We start from the raw sequence: 20,352 nt of genomic DNA, 5'->3' as shown, positions 1-20,352 counted from the left end.
TTGTTGTTGTGCCGGTGCATCAAAAGGAAATATATGCACCGTGCAAGGGATTTGCAAGAACAAGAGAATACCCCCATTGTATTTCAATAGCCACCTTTTGAGCGGATAGATATGAATTCATTTTCAACAATATGCTCCCAAGTTGTATAACTTGTAGGGTGATTTAATACCAATTAGCAATTCTCTCCCCTGGTAGCTGTAGCCCTATGAGCAAAGCAACAATACTCAACGTCAATTTTCAACGTCTTTATACTTCAGTGGTCGGCATGAGAGGATCTGTTACTGTGTTGGTGAGCACTAAAAAAAAGTAGCCCAGTGAGAAATTGGAATTAAAATTAAGCAAATTTTATGAGCAAAATTATAAAATAAACACATTTTCGTTCTTTTTCATCTAAATAATTATTAGTATAATGAAAATTAACAAAATGTCTTTAAGGATTTATAAAAGGCATTGCATGGCACCAAAGGCATTTAGCATCGTAAAATATTTCTCGCAGGGCATATTTGGTTTTGCGCTATAATCTTACGTGATGTTAATTCGTTGCTGGCTCGACAACGACTGAACGATAGAGCGTAAGCGTACGTGTGAAGTTAGTTTGCAAAATTTTGCTATGAAATGCCGACCACTGGTCTAGATCTCTTCCAATAAATTGCTTAAGTCAAGATTTTGTCTGGCAAAGTACTCTGGAATTTATCCAATTGTATAAAGATACCAAAGATTTAGATGAACAATCCAACCTATATTTTTGTTTATAGCTATCGGTTAAATGAAACTTACAGCCCAGTTCTCGTGCCCTCAAAAAAATTCCCCCCCTCCCTATTAATTTCAAATGCACAAATGCTCACAATAACTTCACAAATTTGTGATGTCTGAAGTCAAACCTCACAATGCGAAATCGTTTGTGTTTGTTTTGTTAATTTCAATATTTTTAAGGAAATTTGCAATTATTTTATTTAAATAGAATGGAGGAAGTATTTCAAAAGCGTTATCTATTATAAATATAAACATTTGCCTATTACAATAAATATGTAACTTACGGTCTTTGTACATTTTACTTCCTTCTGAGTATAAATAAGAAGAAATTTATGTACATATTTATTATAGTCTAAATAATTTGGACAAGATTTTATTTGTAAATATGTATGTATGTATTATTTGACACATGTGCGAACAAAAATCTATTTATGATTAAAAAATATGCTGTAAAACTGCAGCTGCTCCAAAGTTTTTCTTTCACATTTCGAAAATCTTAAAAAAAAATTAAATTATTAATTAATTATTAAATTAAATTAATTACTTTTCTTGATTGTCCATTTCTTTATTTTGTTTTGTTTGCTTTTGTAAACCAGCTGGTTCATAGCAAAGTGGTTTTCAACTCATATGGTGAGTGTTTTGTGATTTTTTCTTGTGAGGTTTGAGCAAGAATAACCTCACAAAATACACCTCACAGCAAACCTCACAAACCAGTTGTGAAGTTTTCTCAAGTTGTGAGGTTTTCTCAAAATAGGGCTGTAAAATTAAACTTACCGCAATAGCACAAGATGTCCTATCTGTTGGGAGCAATTTAAAAATTTTAAGTTTGGAATGTAAGTAGTTCACAGCTTATTTAATATACTACTTGAGTGTGGAAATAAAATTTAATAAATAGTTCGCTGAACCACATTTGAACAGCAAAAATCAATTATTTATTTTTTCGGTTTCTAAAAATTATTTAAAAATCGAATATTAGTATTTTGCCCTGATTTTATCCATTTTTTGTATAACGTATTACCAGAAAAATATTCTGAGTTTCATAAAGATCGCTCACAGTTTGACCGATATCAACATCGGTTACAAATTCAAGTTTTAAATTATTAATTAAATAAAAATTAAGCGCTACGGAAGTATTGACCGATTTTACACATTTTTGCCAAAAGTAAAAATACGTTATTAATAAAAAAAAATACATTTACGATTATTTCGAAATTTGCATTTTTCATGTTACAAGAATGCACAGCGATTTTTTTAGAAAAAAAAATAATTTTGAGTTTTACCAGGACACCGACGGCGCTAAAAATGTCCTCCACTACTGCAGTAATTCCGGCCTTCTCCGTGGAAGAATCGAAAATAAAAAAATCTGGTTTAACTATAAGACTTTCTCCGTATACAAAAAAAAAATAAAAAATATGCAAATTGACGGTGCTTTTAAAATGTAACACGACTCTACAAAAAAATGTTCGTTCTTTGTCCTAAAGTTTAATTTATGATTTTCTAATTAATTATAAACAAAAACGATGAGAAAATACCTTTTTTTCGTATAAAGTTTGGTTTTGTAAAAGTTATAGTAAAACTACTATATTTGGGGTTAATTAAGAGGTAGTACCTATGAACATAAAAGATAAAGTAAAAGTGTGCACTTTTAAATTATTTTGTACTTTTTTGTAAGTTATTTTGATAGTAAAACTTAATAAAAATAATAAAAATGTTTCCTTAAGTGATTTCATTTTCAATTAGAAATTAAAACCACATATTTTAAAAAATATCGTTAAAGCAGTTTCCTAAATAAAAAAGCAAACTTTTTCATGGCATATATTTTTTCGGCTAATTACGACCTAAAACATGGAAATTTACTGCTTTAAACTTATAGTCAAATTTTGTGTTGACCCGTGTAATTGATCCATTATTACGGTTTTTAACGCTACTGCGTTGAATCGAAGTTCAAACAATTCAAGTTCAAATCAACTCAACTCATTTTTGGATTACGCAATTCAACTTTTTCAACCGAAGTTTGATTGGTGTTGCCAACATAAGAAATTAATAGTTATTATATACAAATCCATAGAAAAATTTGTTGATCTCATGCAGTAAAATTCCGGACCTGGACGAGACAAGATATTATTTGAGAATATTAAAATAAAATCATAGATGGGCACACTGCATTATGTATGTATTTACTGCATTACGTACAGCAGTAAACAGTAACACTTTACTGATAATGAAATTAAATTTGCATTACCAGTACAGTTTTACTGATTACTGGAAAAATTAGCAGTAAAAATATTTTTTTACTGGTTACTGAAAATAATTTGCAGTAAAAATATTTTTTTACTGGTTACTGAAAATAATTTGCAGTAAAAATAATTTTTTACTGGTTACTGGAAAAATTTGTAGTAAAAATATTTTTTTACAGCTTACTGAAAGGAATTGCAGTAAAAATACTGATATCATTTGATTTGCAAAACCAGCAAAATATTTACTGTTTACTGAAAATAGTTACTGGTAGTTAAAAATCAAAAGCCAACCACTAGGTCAATGAATAATTAAAGAAAATTCGACTATTTTTGTTTTCATTGAAACATTTATTTCAACTTGTTATCCGCCATTAGCTTTTCTTAAAACAAGCATTTCGAAATTTGCATCGCTGAGTTTTTGCCTTCTAGACCGGTTAACAATACCAGCGAACGAAAACAACCGTTCTACAGGTGCAGATGGCGGCAATGGAGTATTATATTTTAGAAAAACGTTTTTAATAGCCTGATGTTTATTTAAACAACTTGTTGTGGCGTCTCGTTCCACCAGGTATAAAAGCGTTTCCTGAAGATAATTGCCTGAGTCAGTGGAACCACTCTGTATGCTTATATCTATTTAAGTGAATAAATTAAATATTTAATTGAAAGTCAAATGCAAAAATTTTACCATTACTTTCTTCCCCGAAATCAAGGAAGGTTTTTTGAGTAGTTTGAGGCGGAACACGTGTTGCGTCATCTGCTGTCTTTCCATACTTCACCACATAAGTGTTGAACATTTTTTTTACTTCTTCTTCTGTTTGCGTCATTGCTGTTTCTAAAAGGGCTTTTAAAAATCGCAATTTAATGTCATGGACGTAGTTTTATTCTCAAAGTCACTATAGTGGGGATGAAGTAACCAAAATACATGGTCTTTTCGCCCTGAAGGAAGTCGATCGCTTCTGCAATAGGCCTCATAAGCTTTGCGTACTCCTCTAAGTACTCAACTTCTTCGCTGAGAATGGTAGGAATTTTTAAACGGTAACACAATTCTGCTAAATTGGTTTTGTGTTGCAGCAACTTCGTAACGGAATCATAAAGAGAGTTCCACCTTGTTATGCATGGAGTTATTAAACTCGCGTTTATAACTTCATTAACTACTTCTGCAGATTTTGGTCTATTGCATTTATTCCAAAGCTGTGTGCATCTACAAAGTTATAGAAAATATGTAAATGTAAAAAGTGTTCAGTTAATCAAATAATTTTTACCTTTGGAAAGATCTTTTGTGAATATCTTTAATATCCTGACTTGATGAATTCAAAATTTTGTTGAAATCGGTTGAAGCCAAAAGATTTAGAGTGTGGCTCGCACAAGGAAAGTGTTTTGGCAGACGTGGAGTTACAGATCGAAATTGAGGACCTACAGCAATTATCGAGTCATTTGATCGGAATCAGAGTCAGATCCGTCATCACTGTCACATTCTTTTATAGGTCCTAAAGCTTAGTACGCAGCTCTCAAGAAACGTAAAAACTTCATATAAAAAACGCTTAAGAAACGGTCCAGAAACGTTCCTGCGATAAAGTTACTTGTGCTAGTACGCAGCTCTTAAGAAACCTAGTACTAATTTTTAATACTTTTTTTCAATAAAATGTGAATATGGCAAACCTGGTTTTGCGAAGAAACATCAAATCAACAATTGTTTCTTGCAGGAAATTCGAAGTAATCGTCAAATTCATCCTAAATTAGTTGAAATCATTATTATAAAGTATGTTCCATTTTGAAATGTTGTATAAAACCAACCAATCATCAACAACATTCCTTAAATCTCAATGAAAATATTTGTGTTACCATACACATACATACATACGCACAAAGTTTGTTTACTTTGTTTATTCTCTCTTGCTCTTCTAGTGTGGATCATTCACAATGCGTAACCAGCTGTCAAAATTACTTGAGAAATAATGTATATTTGTTCTTGAGCAATTACTTGAGAGCTGCGTACCAACCTTAAATCAATGAGAATCAATAATTGAATATATTGATTTGGATTAAATACATATATGCGATATACTTCACTTACTTAATTCAACTCCAAATTCTTTAAATGCCTTAACGAAGTTAGATCCATTGTCAGTAATCGTATAAACAATTTTTTCCACGGGTAATTTATATTGCTTATTTATGTCGCATATCATTTTCGTCACACGATCAAACGAATGAGTTCCTTTAAACCTTCGACAAGCCAGTGCTACAGACGTCCGCTCAAAACTGTTAGAAGTTAACCAGTGACAAGTGTAACCAAAAAATGATTTTTTTCCACCTGACCATACATCTGCAGTTACGCACACGTATTCAACGTTATTTAGCTCAATGACCAGATTTTGAACATATTTAGTGTGGCTCTCGAAAAGTAACCTGGTAATTGAACGGCGGCTCGGAAGACTTTTACCAGGAAATAGTTTTTTAAAACTTTGGTTACTGACTGTGGACAAGGGAGACGTTGTGTTGCAAATAAAATCCAAAATGTCATGGTTAAAAGAGCTTTTGCGGCTTACGCTCTGCCTTCTTTCATCTTTGATTGACTTGAACTCGCTAAATTTTTGTGGGTGTTCCTTTTTCAAATGCTTGATAAAATTGGAACTAATACGAAGCGAACCTTTAATTTTTTTCCGCACACTTGACAACCACCAATTAAGCCATTAGAATTAGAATTAGAATTATTAAATGAGGTAATGCACCGCGACCTAGGGTCTATTGTGCCCTCTCCTATATCACATGACCTCACAGAGCCCAAGCAGCCTGAACAGTTCCAGGAGTTTGCTGGGCTCAAGCGAGGTTATGTGATCCCTGCTGATATACACTGAATCCAGGGCCTTAAGCCTTTTCCCACAGATTGCTGTGCTATCCTGGATAAGGTGTGCTGGTGTCTCCTGTTCCAGGTCGCAGAACCGGCAGTTGGCACCGGAGACCATACCCATGTTGGACAGGTGCTTCCTGAGTTTACAGTGGCCGGTGTATATTGCGACGAGGAGACGGAATTTCTCACGAGGTAGGTTAATTAATGCTTTAAACCTGGAGAGGTTATACCCTCCCATGAGCAGCTTAGCGTGGCGCATACCTGCTGCCTGCCGCCAGTGCCGCTCTCTATCCTCTCTTTCCTCCGTGCGGAGCAGCTCCTTAAGAGTGTGGGGTCCTACCGCTATATATGGCTCTGGTCCCAACATCTTGGATGCTGCTGCCGTGCGGGCCAGCTCGTCGGCCTTCTCATTACCTTCTACTCCCTTGTGCCCTGGTACCCAGATTAGGTGTACCCGATTGCACAGGGACAGGCGGTTTAGCCTTTCTATACATTCCTCGACTAAAAGCGATTTTGTCTCGTATGACAGAATCGCCTTTAGTGCCGCTTGACTATCACTGAGAATAGCTATGCGCTGGTTGCGATAGTTGCGGCTGAGGTTGACTTCCGCGCACTGACTGATGGCAAAAACTTCAGCCTGGAAGATACTTGGGAAGCTGCCCATAGGTATGGACAGCTTAGTACGCTGTCCCGCAATACCTGCCCCAATACCTTCCGGTGTTTTTGAGCCATCAGTGTACCACTGAATGGTACTGTCTTCCAGTAGCTTCTCCAGAGTGGAATCATTCCACTCCATCTTGCTGCCTAGAGTTACTTTAAATTTCTTTACGAGATTAATTTTCTTTGTTGTGCCATCTCGTGGGAGGAGGGCCAGCGGTGTGCTTTCCGCTAGGGCGTCCATCTGTTTAGAGGTCATGATCTTCCCTCTTCCATAGCCTTCTGCTGACATTAGCAGCATGGTGTGCTTTGCTGCTAGCTTGATCACCTGATGAAGCGGTGTGAGCTCTAGTAAGACTTCCAGTGCCACCGTGGGGCATGTGCGCATTGCCCCCGAAGCACAGACACATGCAAGTCTTTGCAGCTTTGACAGTCTTCCTATCACCGAGGACTGCGCCGCTTTGGTGGCCCATATAACCGCCCCATAGGTGACGATAGGTCTTACTATCATGGTATACAGCCATCTAATGATGTTTGGCTTGCATCCCCATGATCTGCCGGCCAGGCGTCTACAAATCATAAGTGCTCTTGTTGCCTTGGATAGCGTTAGGTCCAAATGCCTACTCCATCTTAGCTGTGAGTCTAAGGTGAGGCCAAGGAATTTGACCTCTTTAGACATTTCCACCTCTGTGCCTCCGATTGTAAGGGACCTCAGGCCCGGAAGAGATCTCCGCTTTGTGAATGGGATCACGGTGGTCTTTGCTGGGTTGATGTTTAGCCCTACCGTGGTGCACCATCCTTTCGCCAAGTTTAGACCCCTTTGAACAATGTCACAGAGAGTGTTCACAAATCTGCCTCTCGCCATTATGACGATGTCGTCCGCATACCCTTGGCAGCGGATTCCATTGCTTGTGAGTAGCTCGAGTAGCTCGTCTACTATCAGGCTCCATAGCAGAGGGGATAGTACTCCGCCCTGTGGGCATCCCCTCGTGGTGCCAAGACGAATCTTACTTTCCCACTGTTGTTTCTGCTACCCTAGTGCGCAGAAGGGCTTCAATCCATCTGCGTATCGGGAGGGTTACATTCCTTCTCTCGAGTGCCTTGATCACGCTTGTGTGAGATGTATTATCAAAGGCACCCTCAATGTCTAGGAAGGCGCAAAGCGCTACCTCGCCATTGACTAGTGAATCCTGCAGTTCAGACGTGAGTTGGTACAGAGCAGTATTTGTGGATCTTCCCGCTCTGTACGCGTGTTGTCTGTCATGCAGGGGTGCGACCTTCAGCACCTTCGATCTTATGTGGTTGTCAATTACCTTTTCCATCCCCTTCAGAAAGAAGGAGGTCAGACTTATGGGCCGGAATGATTTGGCTACCGAATAGTCTCTTCTTCCTATCTTGGGGATGAAAATTACTCTAGCAATTCTCCATGGCTCGGGGATATACGACATCGCCAGACTGTCTCTCATCAGCCCTAGCAGGTGCGGTAGGAGAATGTCCATACCTTGCTGCAGAAGGGCCGGGAAGACGCCGTCCACTCCCGGTGACTTGTAGCTCGAAAAGGAGGCCAGTGCCCATCTGACTGAGTCTGCAGTGAACAGATTCCTTGCAGTCAGCCAGTCTGAGCGATCTGGCCTACGCGTGACCGAAGCTGGGGTTAGGTCAACTTGAACTGTCTCCGGGAAGTGCGTTTGTAGGAGTGTTTCCGCCCTCTCCTCCGCGCTTGTCGTATAGGTCCCGTCCTGTCTTTTTAGGGATAACACTGTGTCCGTCTTACCCTTCGACATCGCCTTGTGCAGTCTTGCTGCCTCCGGGGTCGAGGAGACGCTCTCACAGAATTTCCTGAAACTGTTTGTCTTGGCAAGCCTAATCTCCTTATTGTAGATTGTTAGCTGCCGCTTATATACTTCCCAGCTGCCCGTGCGCTTGGCTTTGTTAAACAGCTTGCGCACCCTAAGTCTAAGGGCGGAGAGTTTACTGGACCACCAGGGACAGCTTTGTTTAGTGGTGATCGCTTTCAGTGGACAGGCACAGTGGTAGGCGTCCATAATGGATTGGTTTATGGCGTTTAGCCTACTCTCCAGCCCAACTGTGGTGGACCTACCATCCGCCTGCTCCACTGCACTTAAGTTCCTGTTTAGATTTTCTTTGAAGAGACCCCAGTTTGTATTTCTCGGGGTACGGGTCGGAGGTCGGTCACCGATTGTCACCCTCAGAACAAAGCGAATGATCATGTGATCTGACAGTGAGGGTTCCTTTGAAACCCGCCACTGCGAGATCAGCCCGATCATGCTGTCGTTGCTCAGGGTAATGTCTAGGACCTCTTTCCGAACGCTGGTTACGAAGGTTGGTTCACAACCTACATTCTCTATGTTAATATTATTACTAAGTATAAATTCTAGAAGTGACTCACCCCTCACGTTACAGTCCGTGCTGCCCCATTCCGTGTGGTGCGCATTGGCATCGCAACCTATGGTTAGGGGCAGATTGTTGGCCTTGCAGTGCTCCACTAGTTTTAGTATCAATGGGGGGGGTGCCGTGGCCGTCTCTTCCGGAAAATATGCTGATGCGAGGACGAAGTCCGATCCTTCCTTGTCCTTTATCTGTACTGCCACCAGATCTTGCGTTAGAAACTCTGAAATACTGAAAAAGTCTATATCGGCTCTAACGACTACACAGGAACGGGGTCTCTCGCTAGAGAGATCCCAGATTACCTTGCTCTTTCTTGTGTTGAGGCCTCTTACCTCTCCTCTGAACACCCAAGGTTCCTGGATTAAGATGATGCCCAGGTTATCCGAGATGAACCTCTTCACGATGACCGCCGAGGCTGCCGATGCGTGATGGAGGTTCACCTGAGCCACCTCTATGCCGGTACTGGAGATTATAGTACAGGTTCGACGAGGGACGGGTCCTCGTCCTCAATCCCTCCATCGACCTGCATCTCCAGCCCTTCCAGGAGCTCTTGGGTGGATAACAACCTGCCTTCCTGCTCCTTAGGGACCTCGTTGCTGCTGTTCACTTCTGCATTGGAGGTCGCAACCTGCCCATCCGAAATTGTGTCGTTGGTGGGCTCCTCTCTCTCACACGAAACCACAGCGGCAGTCGCTTCATGCGCTGCTTGGCGGGCTACGGGTGGAGCTGGTGCCGCGGTCGTCTCCTTCGGAGATTCCTGGCTTGTAGACGTGGTCTTGGGCCTCCATGGCCTCACGACGATCTTGCCGAAGCGGAAATTCAGTCTGAATCCCTTCTGCCGGATATACTTGTATGACTCATCGTCCATCGTTATGTTGAGGTTCCACCCGGAACCCTCAACTTTGCTCGCTACGACCTTCCACGCCGAGGTACTTAAACCTTCGTTCTGGTTCCTTACCAGATTGAGCGCGATGTCGTAGCCTTTATCTGCGCTTCTTGGGAAGAACGCCACCATGTTGTGTAGCTGTGGGATCTCGTCTCCCCTTCTTACACACAGGGCCGGACCCCTCCAACCCTCCAGTCTTGGTACGATCCCTTGTATCCAAGTGGCCGACTTTTCATTTTGGCAGTCAACCAGCAGCATTCCTCCCTTGAAGAATATGCCGTTGAAGGCGCCGGTGAAGCCTATGCCGACAGACAGAGCGTCCACTATGCAGTCCTGGAGCGCCGTCAATTGTTCGGATCCTAGGGCCTCCGCCGGGTAGTTGCGGGGCAACACAGCCATCCGAATGCTGCTCACAGCCTCTGCGTATTTACGGCTTGCGGTTGGCTGCTGGTTGGGGTTGGAGCGCCTTTCCCTGGTTTCCTGTGGTATGTCCTCTCTTACCCTCTTAGGTCTAGGTGGCTCCTGAGGTGTTATCTGGCCACTCTTTCTCTTTTCCATTCTGGGTGCCTCTTGAGGCGCGGTCCTTGCTTCGCTCCGTCCTTCTAACGAAGCAGCGTGAGCCCGGCGACGCCTTCGATTCCTCCGCCTTGTTGCCGCCGATCCACCGTTGGCACCAGTGCGCTGCGCATTGCTGGGAGAGGGGTTATTCCCGCTGCTCTTACTCAGAGCCCGCTTTTCAGCTGACTCTGGTGTCATGCCGTCCTCCAGGAATCTTAGGTACCACTTAAGAGTGGCTCCGCTCATTCCTGCTCTACGAGGATCGCCATGACCTCCTGGCTGTCCTGGCTCCGGGGTACGTGGGATGTTCCCTCGTTGCCTTCTCCGCTTACGTTCACCCTTAGATTCCACTTTCGTGAAACCACCCTCCTCTCTGCAGTCGATCCTGCTCAAGGGGGTTGAGGGGGCAGCATTTGCGCGATTTACCGTGGTCTTTCCTGACTCACTACGCTGTGTACCGCTGCCAGAGGGTACATCGTCGTCATCGCGAGCGTGCTCCTCGAAGAGTGCTCGCTCTTCAGGCGACAGGGCATCCATGAAGCTAGCCTTTCTTCTAGCTCCTGGGCCACTTTTGCTTGCGGTACTGCTGCTGCTACTGCTTCTACCCGTTGCTCCGGTTGTTGTTGTCGTTGTTTCGGTTGCCGTTGTTGTTGTTGCCGTTGTAGTTGCCATTGTTGTTGCCGTTGTCTGTTTGTTGTTTTTTGTTCTATTGTTTTGTTGCTCCATCTTGTTCTTACGACCGTTTGGCCCGTGTTGTGGGCCTCCCGGTCTAGTCTTTGAAAGGGGAATCCAGAAGTCCGCTGCGCCAGAGCCCCTTGACGCAGTAAGGCCACCGTTACTTCCCAAGGCGGCCCGGTGTTGGGAAGGCTCCGTGCGAATACAGCCGAATTTACCTCCTGGCTGCAAATCATCCAATGGGCACGGGTCGCATAACACCCTGGATTAGGAGGTGGTAGCTCTTGGTTGCCGCGCACATGCGGCCTCTGCCATCCTCCAGGGGAGATGCTGAGCAGCATCATCCCTGGTGGGTGGGAGCTGCCGTGCTGTGCTGCGGTTTAAGCCCCTGCACCACGACAAGGTGCCTACCATTCGCAGGGGCCATACATTCTTCTTTGATGAGGAGTTTTGTTCATCTGCATTTTAATGAAATTGTGCAGCTTTAAATAAAAACATATATAACAAATAAAATAGTGCTATTTTGCATCTTTTTAAACAACTAAGATTCTTCATTCATCGAATGTGGTGTACTTGAACTTTCACTTAAATTGTCATATCTCATAATATTGTGAGTTATTTGTGAGTTCCGACCGTTTGAACAACTTGGAATATTTTGTTCGCCAACGAAATCTTGGTCAATCATCACTACTGAAATTTAATGCATTCATTTAAATGTAGTACTTTAAATTTTTAAAATCACTTAAAATCACTAGAGTGTATGTTAATCAAACCTATGACCGAATTATTTTAGAATTAACTGTTTTGTTCATTGATTGCGCACGTGGACAATAGTAAAAAAGTTTTTAGTCAGGCGAACCGACTTATTGATACCCTGTAACAGGTTTGCAAATTATTCATTCTTCTTAATTTGAAGTATAATTCTTATTAAATTAAAATAAACTTTATTTAACAGACGGACGAACGTCGGTAAATCGAATCTGATAAAGCAGCTTATCAGCTAATATAAAACAATTAGCATATAACTTCCACTCCTTTTATATTGCATAAATATGTGTAGGGTGCAATAAATATTTATTGGACTATTTTTTTCAATGCTTCTACATATAATTGCATTGCTTGGATTGTACGACAGTTACAGTTATGAGGTGATGATTTTGTTGTATCGCACACTAAACGAAAAGAGTCATAACTCAAGATTTTCATTTGGGATTTTCTGTGTATTAAAGCATAGCCTATGTTTAATATATCAGAGTCAAAATAAAAATTTGATTTAAGATTATATTTTACGCAAGAAGGACTTTCTTTTTTGGTGATCTCAATCCGTTCATAATATTATAAATATTTGCATATAATTTTTGTTTGAATCTTTTTGGTTTTGAGTTCTGACTCATTTGCATTTAGTGTTTCATGTGTATTTTTTTCTAAGGAAAAGAAGACAGAGCAAAACTAAAAATATTTATTGAGTACATAAGTACATGATTTAAATTCGCTGATGATAGTGCACAACATTTTCATTACCAGTAACTATTTTCAGTAAACAGTAAATATTTTGCTGGTTATGCAACTCAAATGATATTATCAGTAATTTTACTGCAAATTATTTTCGGTAACCAGTAAAAAAAATATTTTTACTGAAAATTATTTTCAGTAACCAGTAAAAAAATATTTTTATGCAAATTTTTCCAGTAACCAGTAAAAATATTATTTTCAGTAACCAGTAAAAAAATATTTTTACTGCTAATTTTTTCAGTAATCAGTAAAACTGTACTGGTAATGAAAATTTAATTTCATTATCAGTAAAAAAAAATTTTTACTGCATTTTTACTGGTACTGCAAAGTGCCCCTCTATGAATAAAATTAAGCGACTGTGGGAACTATTTCGAACAAAAAGAGGCGACACTATGAACTAACCTTCGGAATATTCTTGTTGAGTAAAATTAAAATTTTGATGCGTTTTACTCGTCCTCGGTCAATCCAATATCCATGAATTTAAAAGCAGCTTTTGTAACAACCGTGTCGTAGGTTGCGTTAGCTCAAAGTTAAAATCATTTAAAAAGCATTCTAGATAACTACCGATGGCAAGAAAATGGATATTTTCTGGTACCGTTTCTTCATCTCGTTCTGTAAAAATAGCTTATATCTCGTTTAAACGAAAATAACTTCTGAATTTGCAATATACATTATTTAAAAGCCATTTTGCCAGTTTTGGCCCAACATTTTTTTCAACGAGTTGGGTTGATCGGAAACCGTACTAGCAGTGTTAACTGTAGGTATTATTGCATATTAGCATTTAGTTGGACTTCCCTTGGCATCAATAACCGCTTGAAGCCGCCTTCCTATCGATTTTACTAAATTTGGTAACTCTGCAGATGTAATGCTGTTGTAAGTTTCTAATATGCGGAAAATTCAGCGCTGAATCTCGCATCCGTGGTACCTAGAATCGGTCCGTGCTGATCGAAATCAGCTTTGCGCTTGGCCCGGCTTTGAACGCCCACTATGCATGCACCCTAACAGTGTTAAAAATTTGGTTTTTTTAATGTTTCTCTCTAAAATTTCCTTGACATTTTAAAAAATTTTCAAAACTGTAATATATCGATTTACTTGTAAGGATCCATATTACCTCAAGAAAGGCTAAAATGTCAACTCTAGAGGCTGCATTAGTTTTTATTATACCCACATTGCAAAAATTAATTAAATCAGATGATAATCCCGCCTACTCCCCATAAAATTGTTAGTTAAAAACAAGGAAAAACGTTAACTTCGGTTGCACCGAAGCTAAATAACCTTCACAGGTGCATTTCTGTTAGTAATTTCTTCAGAGATTACATTGTTGCTGTAGAAAATACTATATACCAAATTTCGTGAATATATCTTGTCAAATGTGAAAGTTATCCATACAAGAACTTGATTCCAATCGTTCAGTTTGTTTGGCAGCTATATGCTATAGTCAACCGATCTGAACAATTTTTTCGGAGATTACATTGTCACTTTAGAAAATAATATATACCAAATTTCGTGAATATATCTTGTCAAATGTGAAAGTTGTCCATACAAGAACTTGATTCCGATCGTTCAGTTTGTATGGCAGCTATATGTTATAGTGATCCGATATCAGCCGTTCCGACAAATGAGCAGCTTCTTGAAGAGAAAATGACGTTTGCAAAATTTCAAAACGATATCTTAAAAACAGACCGACGGACATGGCTAAATCGACTCAGCTCGACATACTGATCATTTATTTATACACTTTATAGCGTCTCCGACGCTTCCTTCTGGGTGTTACAAACTTCGTGACAAACTTAATATACCCTGTTCAGGATATAATTACTATAAAAGTACGACAACTCAATAAATAAATCCGGCAGAGACATGAAGTTTTACACCCGAGATAATACGAGGGGAGTTCCGCTTTCAATGTTTTCTAAAATTCCAAACTATCAATTACAAATATTATTTTAATCATATTAATGTATAGATAAAATAACAACAAAATAGTGTTAAAGTTTAAAGAGCAGCGATTTTTTCCAAATCAGTTTTGATAAATTATTAAGTTAGAAACATTCGTAAATAAAAAAAACTAAAGTGATTATATTTTCTTTAAAGGTGTTCAATGTATTCAAACTCTAAAAATTGCAAAACAATGTAGAAAACCGTCTTGAATAGTTGAGTTGCAACATTTTGTTAGAATACATAGCGGCCAAGCACTATCAAGTCGACAGCATTCCTCAAAATACGGAAATGTTTTCTAGAGCTACAACAACAATAGACACGCTTTTACCCAAAAAGAATTTAATAATATCCACACCTGTTACAATGCAAACACTTTTATTTAAGGAGTTTTCTATACCATCTTCAAAATATTCTCTTACATATACACATATACATATACTATATTGAATTGATTTTTAAACTCATCAGCTTTACCAGTATTAATTTTGATTATTTTGTTAAGTGATGACCACCGCACACATTAAGATAAATACCTGGATGGAGAAAAATATGATGTTAAGTTGTGGAAGTAAACATAAGAAAAATTTTGTTAACACTTAGAAATATTATAACATGGATTTTTTGTTTTGGATGGTTACAAATTTTTACATATAAATTACATAAAAAATGTATCTTGCTAATTCGCTTATATCTTACAAACAGGAAAACTATATTTTAAATAGTTCAATTTTAAAGTACACAATTAGCCATGAAACTTTTCATTTAATATAAAAATAACGTTTATAAAAGTAGCAGTTGTTTATACAGTTCTCCCGGGATAACTAAGCAATGACGAGTAGCATCATTCCATACAATGTATTACACTGGGTCTGTGGTTCACATTAAATTTGTGTGTAACTGCTAAACCTCCTTCAATCGATGTTCAATGATGACATACGCTTTTCGACTCTAAATAGGAATCCAAAGTTTCTAAATGAAATAAACGAATGTAATTGACAATTACTTACGTTATTTCAATGTCTTGAAATAGTTCACCTATCCAAGCAATGACAAGGCAATAATGTTGGAATAACTGTGTAAGAAGCTCTGCTTCATCAAGCATCTCCAGTCTTTCAACCCGTTGTCTCTCTGCAGGGGATATACTTTGATAAACCTGTACCATATCCCATGCTCGACTTCCGTTCCACCCACATTCCAGGAATCGACCTATTTGGGTATCCAAAGAAATACATGATTCAACACCAGCTAAACTACAACCTCTACTGCGTAAGTTATTCAACATCACTTCTCCGAATCTGTCGTTCATATTGACCTTAAAACAAAGGTAATATTTAAAAATACTACAATATACCTCCGACAAATGTCTTTAAAAAGATAAGTATGTACCTGCTCATAGTTGACAAATACTGCAGTGATAAATTTGCTAGAAATCCATTTTAGTAAATTCTTGCAATTTTGGGCTTCAATGTAAACCAACACACATTCCGCAAGAAATATCGTAGGAAGTTTGTAGTCAATTTCTGCTTGTTGCAGCTTATTGTCTAATTCGTCAAGATTTCGTAGGTCTACGCCCATCAGGTGATAGCTGGGGCCATGCAAGTCTGTTGTGCTAAGACGAACTTCACCATCCTCATCATGGATTTTCGCTAGCAGTGCTTTATTGCGTTTAATTGTATAGCACTTTCGAGCTGTAACCGTTGGAAAATCTAATTCTATAAAATTCTTCACTTGATGTGGTGTGTCCTTCAGCCGAAAATATAGTGTGTCGAATCCGCACCCAAGGTTTATGATTTGGCAATTTCCATCAGTTTTCTAAAAGGTAAAAATTAATTATGTTCAAATAGACATTATTTATGAAACTTAAAATAGTAAATCTTATAACTTTTAAAAAATAAAAACATAGTGGACTATAAATTTGTTTGTTACACAATTCGTTCAATATATTTTTAACAATTTTGAAGTAAAAAGGAAATAATGCTTGCATACCAAAACGCACTAACCTTCAGAAACTTTTCTATACACATTTCGACGCCTTTAACTCGGGCGAAATAGCCTCGATTAATCTCTGGAGCTTTTCTATCTTGATTTCGAACAAAATATCCAATATAGTCATCCTTCCAATATCCCAATCGAACTGCACAACGTTTACAATCGCTGGCATCGTCGTTAGTAGCGATCACAGCCTCATCGCAATGATGAAATGTACAAGGCGGTTCCATTACTAACAACTTCAATAGACTTGTATCCTCCCAGAAATTTTATTATCCTAATTCCGGGACAACAACTATCTGAAACAAGTGCAACTATTATTACTTCACAAAAACTGGTGGTATTTGGAACACAAGCGTATCACATATAGGCTTTATTTGGCCAATAGCCACAAACCTTGAACTTTAGTTTTCACCGCGATATTCCCTTGGATGTCAGATGTTTTTCCTTTATTACACTAACATTGAAGTTTTACCAAACTTCTGAAGTCAATTAATTAGAACAATTCGCTATATTTTAACTATTATTAGTACTTAATTTGCAATCCTTAATTGACATTTCACTCCTGCTGCTTAAATTTTATGTCCCCTGTTGTCTGATCGGAAAAATTCCGAAATTCTGTTAGGATTAGAAAAGCAAAGAAACAGGGTTGCATTATTTATAGTAGTTTACTGATGTTTAGTACTTCTTTTCTTTTGACAATTTAACACATGTGGTGGTTGCCTTTGCTAAAAAAGAGTTGCCAACTTTGTATCTTATGTCGAAATGCATATATTGGTTGTCGAAAAAGTCTTGCGGTATTTTTATTGAATCAATTCGGTTGGCACCCATACATCGAGCTTCTTAGTGACTCCAAGCTTCTTCAAATGGTTTATAACGGTTTGATGATTACTATGCCGGCCTCTTTCGACCAATTCAGCGATTTTATCGCAATTTTCGACGACAGGCCTTCCGGAGCGTGGCGCATCTTCGACCACCTCTACACCAGAACGAATAAAACTAGAACTACGCGCTTTCAGCGACAACTAGCGAAAATACCGCAAGACTTTTTTGACAACCAAATATTATATACGGTGCAGTACAATGGATCCCAACTTAAATTCTTTTTGCAAAATATGCTTCAATTCTGAAGCGTAATGAATTACAGTTATATATAAAGTTATACAAATTTATAATTATGTCTATATGTTAGATAATAAAGATTTTTATAAACTTAAGCTTAAAAAAAGGTTGCTGCATTTTCAAAAATTAACTGACATTTGAAGTATGGTGGAAATTTTACTCATTGTCGTACGCTCCATATTTTGAAACAGAGCGTATTTTAATTCTGTCATCTGACAAAAACGCTTGAAACAGGTTTTTTAAAATATGAACAATTATATAATTTCGATTTTTATTTACATAGAATGAAGAATTAACTGCTAAGCCAGATTTTATTTGTCCGAAAATATGCATATGTACATATATGTTCTAAAATCACAATTAGTAGGATGGTCTATGACTTCGATATTTTCTTCTTTGTTTTTTTTTTGTCAATGCGCGAGATAGCGCCCTGGCGTATAACACGAAGATTCATTTCATTATAAAATTCAATAAATACTTGTAATAACTACATTAAGCGATCGTCTCTGTGTGACCCTCCGAAAAATCACTGATTTTCGCGATTTTTTTTAATGTTGAAATTAATCAGGCCGATTTTTTTATAAATACATAAATACATTCATCACGAATACTAAATGATTTTTTTATGTTTATTTATTGTGTGTATAATATTTAAATAAATTGTTGAAATGAGTCGTAAAAAAAGGTCCTGTACGATTTACCGTATAGGTAATTTGGTACCATGTTTTGTTTCATGTTATCACGTCAAAGAATAAAATTGTCGTTGTCCTTTTAAAGCGAAATAAGAAAGGCTATGTTGGTGCTATTGACATTTATCGAAAACTCCCAAAGCTAGTCCAACTCCCCGAGCTTTATTTAAGTATACAAATAAATGCACCAAAGAAGTTTAAAAAAAATCAAGCGAATCACTTTCGATCTGATGAGTAACTGCACTAAACAGAACAGAATTGAGATTTCTTTATTTACCGCCCTTTTATTTTTAAGCCTGGATACAAAACTTCATTAAACGTTCTAGGAAGTGCAGAGCTTAGATGATGTGCTGCTTAATTCTACTTAAAAAAAATGGCTAAAATTTTCGTTCTTTTGAATATTTTAAATTTTTTCCAGTGGAATTTTCATAGTTTTTATCATCTATTGTTACATTATCTTCAAAAGTTATCAAATATACTCGTTCTATTGTAACGGGTGATTTTTTTGAGGTTAGGATTTTCATGCATTAGTATTTGACAGATCACGTGGGATTTCAGACATGGTGTCAAAGAGAAAGATGCTCAGTATGCTTTGACATTTCATCATGAATAGACTTACTAACGAGCAACGCTTGCAAATCATTGAATTTTATTACCAAAATCAGTGTTCGGTTCGAAATGTGTTTCGCGCTTTACGTCCGACAAATTTTGTTCAGCGATGAGGCTCATTTCTGGTTGAATGGCTACGTAAATAAGCAAAATTGCCGCATTTGGGGTGAAGAGCAACCAGAAGCCGTTCAAGAACTGCCCATGCATCCCGAAAAATGCACTGTTTGGTGTGGTTTGTACGCTGGTGGAATCATTGGACCGTATTTTTTCAAAGATGCTGTTGGACGCAACGTTACGGTGAATGGCGATCGCTATCGTTCGATGCTAACAAACTTTTTGTTGCCAAAAATGGAAGAACTGAACTTGGTTGACATGTGGTTTCAACAAGATGGCGCTACATGCCACACAGTTCGCGATTCTATGGCCATTTTGAGGGAAAACTTCGGACAACAATTCATCTCAAGAAATGGACCCGTAAGTTGGCCACCAAGATCATGCGATTTAACGCCTTTAGACTATTTTTTGTGGGGCTACGTCAAGTCTAAAGTCTACAGAAATAAGCCAGCAACTATTCCAGCTTTGGAAGACAACATTTCCGAAGAAATTCGGGCTATTCCGGCCGAAATGCTCGAAAAAGTTGCCCAAAATTGGACTTTCCGAATGGACCACCTAAGACGCAGCCGCGGTCAACATTTAAATGAAATTATCTTCAAAAAGTAAATGCCATGAACCAATCTAACGTTTCAAATAAAGAACCGATGAGATTTTGCAAATTTTATGCGTTTTTTTTTTTTTAAAAGTTATCAAGCTCTTAAAAAATCACCCTTTACTTGTATAATTATTAACATTGTGTTTTCCGGAAGCTATTAGTAACAATTTTCCATCTCTTTTGATATTAAATATTAACCATTATTAGGTTATTTTTTGTGTAATTTTAAATTCTCAAACATCAATAAGATCTGATATTGTTACATTAATTATTTCCTCGTTTATTATTTTCTTTGATTTCTGCTATATACATATGTATTTATACAAATTAAATGATTCAAATTTCCCTGTTTTAATAATTTAATAGTCTGTATTATATTTTCAAATTCAGTAATTATTAGTTTGTTTATTTGTCTTAAAACAATCTTTTCGTTCGAGTTGCCTTGTAATTCTTTTATAATTTGTGTTAATTCTGTGATTGCTTTAAATATTTCTGAGTTCGTTGTAAATTGTTTATTATTACATTTACTTTGGCTTGTTTACTTTACTTTATTTTTATTTTTATAAAATAATTATGGTCAGGTGTATCTGAAATCCATTTCCATATCGTACCTAATTCGTTAGTGCCTATTATTGGTCTGTTATTGCCAATGTTTAATTGCCTTTGTAATGTTTATATTATTTGTATTTCAAAATGCATACTTGAATTGCTAATTAAAATTATTTCTTAATTAGTTTTATAACTGAATTTGTTA

At 38.0% G+C, this 20,352-nt stretch overlaps 4 protein-coding genes across 8 annotated transcripts in view; 2 read left to right on the top strand and 2 right to left on the bottom strand.

The window, feature by feature from the left end:
- The window catches only part of LOC105227099 (uncharacterized), a 401,109-nt gene that overhangs the window by 122,621 nt on the left and 258,136 nt on the right, over positions 1-20,352 (top strand). The gene's annotated exons all lie outside the window — the stretch shown is intronic.
- Positions 1-20,352, top strand: part of LOC125775372 (uncharacterized) — a 211,079-nt gene that overhangs the window by 164,611 nt on the left and 26,116 nt on the right. The window lies entirely within an intron of this gene.
- Positions 4,255-10,423, bottom strand: LOC125780354 (uncharacterized). 3 transcript variants are annotated; one of them, XM_049462619.1, is made up of 3 exons: positions 9,211-10,423; positions 5,066-9,131; positions 4,255-4,478 (listed from the first exon to the last, which is right to left on the bottom strand). In XM_049462619.1, exon 2 carries the CDS (start codon positions 7,362-7,364, stop codon positions 5,757-5,759), a length of 1,608 nt encoding a protein of 535 aa, XP_049318576.1. In that variant the 5' UTR covers positions 7,365-9,131; positions 9,211-10,423; the 3' UTR covers positions 4,255-4,478; positions 5,066-5,756. The 3 variants fall into 2 exon arrangements, with proteins under 3 accessions (XP_049318577.1, XP_049318576.1, XP_049318578.1); XM_049462620.1 differs by having other exon boundaries at positions 4,255-4,991.
- LOC105229016 (leucine carboxyl methyltransferase 1) lies at positions 14,839-17,098 on the bottom strand. Of its 3 annotated transcripts, none has more exons than XM_011209070.4 (5): positions 16,866-17,098; positions 16,481-16,783; positions 15,867-16,292; positions 15,488-15,792; positions 14,839-15,428 (listed from the first exon to the last, which is right to left on the bottom strand). In XM_011209070.4, the coding sequence occupies exons 2-5, from the start codon at positions 16,697-16,699 to the stop codon at positions 15,392-15,394; spliced, it is 987 nt and encodes a 328-aa protein (XP_011207372.1). In that variant the 5' UTR covers positions 16,700-16,783; positions 16,866-17,098; the 3' UTR covers positions 14,839-15,391. The 3 variants fall into 3 exon arrangements, with proteins under 3 accessions (XP_011207372.1, XP_011207362.1, XP_011207379.1); XM_011209060.4 differs by having other exon boundaries at positions 16,481-16,768; XM_011209077.4 differs by having other exon boundaries at positions 16,481-16,764.

This window comes from Bactrocera dorsalis, chromosome 1 (assembly GCF_023373825.1).
Source record: "Bactrocera dorsalis isolate Fly_Bdor chromosome 1, ASM2337382v1, whole genome shotgun sequence".
Classification (NCBI taxonomy): domain Eukaryota; kingdom Metazoa; phylum Arthropoda; class Insecta; order Diptera; family Tephritidae; genus Bactrocera; species Bactrocera dorsalis.
The sequence above is the reverse complement of the archived record's forward strand: the minus strand, read 5'-3'. Positions and strand labels throughout refer to the sequence as shown.

What these genes read in the sequence shown, in the direction of transcription:
- LOC105229016 (XM_011209070.4), bottom strand. Translation starts at nt 16,699, where the DNA reads ATGGAACCGCCTTGTACATTTCATCATTGCGATGAGGCTGTGATCGCT. An exon ending in GTATAGAAAAGTTTCTGAAG is followed by an intron (nt 16,293 to 16,480) that starts GTTAGTGCGTTT and finishes TTTACCTTTTAG; the next exon opens with AAAACTGATGGAAATTGCCA. An exon ending in TATTTGTCAACTATGAGCAG is followed by an intron (nt 15,793 to 15,866) that starts GTACATACTTAT and finishes CTTTGTTTTAAG; the next exon opens with GTCAATATGAACGACAGATT.
- LOC125780354 (XM_049462620.1), bottom strand. Translation starts at nt 7,364, where the DNA reads ATGGCGAGAGGCAGATTTGTGAACACTCTCTGTGACATTGTTCAAAGG.